The sequence below is a fragment of the Ranitomeya variabilis genome, chromosome 5, assembly GCF_051348905.1.
Source record: "Ranitomeya variabilis isolate aRanVar5 chromosome 5, aRanVar5.hap1, whole genome shotgun sequence".
Lineage (NCBI taxonomy): Eukaryota > Metazoa > Chordata > Amphibia > Anura > Dendrobatidae > Ranitomeya > Ranitomeya variabilis.
In genome coordinates this window covers 151,912,990-151,918,200 of record NC_135236.1, presented here as the reverse complement: position 1 = coordinate 151,918,200, position 5,211 = coordinate 151,912,990, and the positions used below count along the sequence as shown (strand labels likewise).

General features: G+C 44.0%; 1 protein-coding gene across 1 annotated transcript; it reads right to left on the bottom strand.

The window, feature by feature from the left end:
• Window positions 1-3,324: 3,324 nt before the first annotated feature.
• On the bottom strand, window positions 3,325-4,377 carry LOC143773407 (uncharacterized). Its single transcript, XM_077260868.1, has 3 exons — window positions 4,245-4,377; window positions 4,018-4,168; window positions 3,325-3,934 (listed from the first exon to the last, which is right to left on the bottom strand). The coding sequence occupies exons 1-3, from the start codon at window positions 4,375-4,377 to the stop codon at window positions 3,325-3,327; spliced, it is 894 nt and encodes a 297-aa protein (XP_077116983.1).
• Between the last annotated feature and the right edge of the window lie 834 nt (window positions 4,378-5,211).

Genomic DNA, 5,211 nt, shown 5'->3' with positions numbered 1-5,211 from the left:
ATATTTCAGTGCCACGTATTTAAGTGCCACGATATTTCAGTGCCACGATATTTCAGTATATTCAGATATTTCAGTGCCACGATATTTCAGTGCCACGTATTTAAGTGCCATGATATTTCAGTGCCACAATATTTCAGTATATTCAGATATTTCAGTGCCACGATATTTAAGTGCCACGTATTTAAGTGGCACCGAAATATGTGGCACTTAAATACGTGACTGAAATATGTGGCACTTAAATACGTGGCACTTAAATACGTGGCACTTAAATACGTGGCACTTAAATACGTGGCACTTAAATACGTGGCACTTAAACGCAGCCATCTTAAATGCGGCCCTAACCCTACCCCTAACCCTAGGGATCCTAACCCTAACCCTAGCTATTTCTATTTATAGTGGGTTAGTTGCACATTTCCTTTTTTTTTCCCTTCCCAATGCGTCCTTTTGGGAATAAAATGCATCCTGCAAATGTGCCTGCAGGATGCATATCTTTACCATAGACTTGTATTGCCAACAGATCGTGACATATGGCCACACGTTGCGTCCGTCGTGCACAGGATGCGTCAGGTTTTCGCAAACCGCTGTCTTTGAAAAATGCTCAAGGGAACTATTTTCTGTCCGTTTCATCCACTGTTTCAGACTGCGCATGCTCAGCAGGAAATATCGCTCTCACGGTATTTCCTCACGCAGCAGTCTGGTGGAAATGTGAAAGCACACACCTCCGTCTGTACATTGCGCCGATGATTCGTGACAGGCGACTAACGACTGAAGTGTGAAAGAAGCCTAAGCTACACCATGTGTACAATAATATTACATGTCTCTTTTTTTGACTGTGTTGTGCAGTAACGCATATTTTTGCTACAGTCGCAGACCAGAAGACGAAAAATGTGGGTACACCCAATAGTGGCACAAAGGACTATGAAGGGACATTTTAATGTGCTATATCAAGATTTGAGGAGGTAAGTTTTTCTTATGTGAAATGACTACCTGTAAACTTATCCATGTCTGTCCGGACCTTTTTACTCCTTTTTTCCAGATACCCCGAGAAATTCATAGCGTTTTGTCGGCTGAGCATACCCGCTTTTGATCATCTTCTTTCTGTCGTCCGTGCTGAGCTGACATACGAGGACACTGTGATGCGGAAGTCCATCTCTGCTGAGGAAAGGCTGCTCATCACCTTGCGGTAAGTATTTTTCAATTTTTTGTTTTGCCTGTCATAAGTACTCTTTGACACGTCAATGTCTCCGGTACGTGTGGTGAAAGTTTTCCCGTGTCCTGGAGACACTGACAGATGACCATTTAAAGGGAACCTGTCCCCCAAAAAATCGACGCTGAGCTAAGGCCACCGGCATCAGGGGCTTATCTACATCATTCTGTAATGCTGTAGGTAAGCCCCTGATGCTGGTGGGCTTACCTCACCCTTGATTTTGGTGGGGACAATTTCCCTTTGACGGCTGGGATCACACATACGCAATATACGTCCGAGTCTCGCCGGTGAAATCCCACCTCTGGCGCCGGCACTCATGAGCAGAGCGTGCAGCTCCATGTGTTGCTATGCAGGTGCACGCTCCGCTCCGGAATCCAGACGCAAGAGGAGTCATTTCACAGGCGAGACTCGGCCGTATCTCGCGTATGTGTGATCTCAGTCCAATGTTTGGGTGTACGCACAGGTCAGCTAGGTGTTATGTAAATTTTTTTTTGTTTTTTACATTTTCTGGGCGCATGGTACACAAACACACACAAACATGGCTGGCCACCACGAAAGAAGAGTGCTGTTGAACACGAACTCTTTATCACGTTTTGCTGGTGACCAGCGCTTTTCTTCTTCCATGGTGGCCATCCATGTGTAACTAATGTCAGACACAGTTACACACCTGTACACAGATATCACTGGTCAATTAGTCCTTACTGTTAGTATTGTGACATATGGAACAAACCTGTCAGTAGTTTTTGCCGCTATAGAACATGTTGAAATCCAACCTATCTACTGCATTGTTACATTAACTAGGGAAGTTTGACTGGGGAGTTATTGGCAGCATTGGAAAAGGTTCTTGAAAAAACAGGCGGTGACATAGCGGTCCTAACTGCTGACAGGTTTTCTTTAACTTGAGGGTGACATTACTAATAATCTTTTCTTTCCTTGCAGATTTCTGGCCACAGGAGAGAGCTATACATCCCTGCACCTCAAATTTAGAGTTGGTAAATCTACCATCTCTCAAATTGTGAGGTGCACATGTACCGTCATCTGGCAGAAGTTGCAGCCCATCGTGATGCCTTCCCCAACCGAGGAGACTTGGCTGCAGGTTGCAGCAGGCTTTCAGTCTGTGGCCAATTTCCCAAACTGCATAGGTGCAGTTGATGGTAAACATGTAAGGGTTCAGCAGCCACCACGATCAGGATCACGCTTCTTTAATTATAAGAAGTATTTTTCAGTGGTCCTGATGGCGGTGGCTGATGCCCATTACAAATTTGTTGCCATTGACGTTGGTGCCTATGGTAGTACTGGGGATTCTCGGGTGTTGCGAACTTCACAGATTGGGATGCAAATTCTTCAAGATGGCGGAACGCTCCCAGCCCCAAGACCTTTGCCGGGTTCCACACATCCAGTACCCTTTGTGATGGTATTGGATGAGGCCTTTGCTTTAACTACCAACCTGCTGCGCCCATACCCACGAAGGGGACTGGATGCCCGACGGAGGATTTTTAATTATCGGCTGAGTCGTGCACGAAGATATGTGGAATGCACCTTTGGTATCATGAGTAGTCAGTGGAGGGTCTTTCACACACCCATGCAGCTGAATACTGACACCGTTGACACTGTGATTAAGGCTTGCTGTGTGCTTCACAACTATGCTCGTGACTACAGCACTGACATAGATGTGGAGCAGCAGCAGCCTGTATTGAATCCAGTGGTCAAAGTGGGTCTGGGAAGACCATCCAGCTCCGGTGTGTGTGTGAGAGAAACCTTCACTGATTACTTTATGAGTCCTGAAGGTGCCGTGCACTGGCAATACTCCTGTGTCGGTGATGTGCAGCCGGACCAGCAGAGGATGGACGAAAACTAACCCGAACACTGAAAATTAAATTGAAGACCAATAATCATTTTTCACTTTTTTTGGGAAAAAATTGTTATTTTCTTTTCAATTATTAAAAAAAATGTATAATCTATTTTTGGCTTTATTTCAAATTAACCTTTTTTTTTTCTTTTTAGTCTAATTATGAGTTATAGCACGAGTTGATTTTCTGAAAAAACTTGTTGGGTATGGGTATTCACAAACTGTGATTACATATAATGGAACAGCATTATGACTGTCAACATTGTAACTATTGTAACATGGTATACTCTTGGCCAAATAAAAAGTGGTCAGAGTTGATATCTGAGTAGTACTGGCTGGTAGGCCGGTGATACCGTTGGTCATGCTGCATTGGCGGTGGCGGTGGTGGTGGTGGTGGTGGTGGAGGTCTCACACTCCGTGTGATACCTGTTACAATGTCCACTAGTGGGGCAATTGGTGCAGGTTCTTCGAATGCGTCCAAAAGAGCATGGACAGAGCTCATGAATTTGCTCAGTCTTTCCGGTGCCAATAACCGTGCCTTGTTTGCAATAGTAGACCCAAAAAGATCAAGATAATCTTCTTTGGCAGATTTGTTTAGAAGATCAATGGTCTCATTGACTCTTTTTGTGGTTTTATCTTCTTTTCTTTTGCCTAATTTTTTTTTGGGGGGTGGGACTGTTATTGGCACCGGAACGACAGAGGTTTCTTGGGTTCTTGGAACATCACTTTGGTCAGCCGAAGATGTTGCACTGGAGCATATTCCCGAAGTGCCAGCGACAACAGGGATAGAGTCTTGTGAGCCCAAAGCAGATGTGTCATCGGCTGACTCAGCTGTTGAGTCCTCTACGGGGTCAGGAGCTGGAATGTTCCCTTCAGTGCTGTGAAAAAAAAGGAATTTTTAAGCTTCATACAATAAATTATATTCATAAGTACTGCATTCACTTTAGTTTTAACAAATCACCTTCTCAAAGTCCTGCTTGTGATCAAGAAACTTAGCTCATCATACAAGCTGAAGCTCCCTTTCACCGGGGAAGACCCGCTTTTGGACTGGCTGGTATGAAATTTTTGGAAGCGGTCTCGCACTGAGCGCCAACGCTGTCTGACTTCTTTATCTGAAACAATAAAATATGATCATTACATTCCCTTTAAAATAAAAATTTCTGCAAGGTGTAAAAAAAAAAAACTTACTAATTTGCTGCTGCAGGCTATAGGTGTAGCTGTCATAATGCGGATAGAGGTCACGTACAATCCTCGTCCAGCAATTGTCACGTGCATACTTGTCTCTGTAGGCCTCATCGGCTGGGTCCCATATGGCGGGCATGTCCCTTATCTATTATGGATAACAAAATGTTATTAAAAACCTTCCTCAGATGTCATAGTTAGACATTAAAAAAAAGGAAGAATATAAATTTTTTTTTAGAAATTGTAGACACACCGATATGTTATATATATATATGTGTGTGTGTGTGTGTGTGTGTGTGTGTATGTGTGTGTGTGTATATATATATATATATATATATATATATATATATATATATATACATACACTATATAATTGTAGGGTCCGTCTTTCTGTCCTTCTGTCTGTCATGGATATTCATTGGTCGCGGCCTCTGTCTGTCATGGAATCCAAGTCGCTGACTGGTCTCGCCAGCTGCCTGTCATGGATGCCGCGACCAATCAGCGACGGCCACAGTCCGATTAGACCCTCCCTACTCCCCTGCAGTCAGTGCCCGGCGCCCGCTCCATGCAAGCGGCAGGTTCCAGTGGCAAGGATGGTCTGGCAGAAGGACCGGCCATGACGTCACGGTCATGTCAAGGCGGAGGAAGGTGAGTATATAATGATTTTTTATTTTTAAACCTGTGACATACGTGGCTGGGCAATCTACTACATAGTTGGGCAATATACTATCTGACTTGCCAATATACTACGTGGCTGGTCAATATATTACATGGACATGCATATTCTAGAATACCAAATGCGTTACAATCGGGCCACCATCTAGTGGGGTAATAAGGGGTTAACGTCACCCTGACATTGTAATTAGGCTGGTTTGACACTTGCGTTTTGATCTGCATGCGTTTTTAAAAAAAACGTATGTGTGAAAAAACGCATGTAAACGCGGTAAAACGCTGCGTTTTTTAGACGCATGCG

Bases quoted from the DNA above. Each gene is read 5' to 3' on its own strand.
- LOC143773407 (XM_077260868.1), bottom strand. From the start codon at position 4,377: ATGCCCGCCATATGGGACCCAGCCGATGAGGCCTACAGAGACAAGTAT. The intron at 4,169-4,244 runs GTAAGTTTTTTT...TTATTGTTTCAG, and splicing joins TAGCCTGCAGCAGCAAATTA to ATAAAGAAGTCAGACAGCGT. The intron at 3,935-4,017 runs GTGATTTGTTAA...TTTTTTTCACAG, and splicing joins ACAAGCAGGACTTTGAGAAG to CACTGAAGGGAACATTCCAG.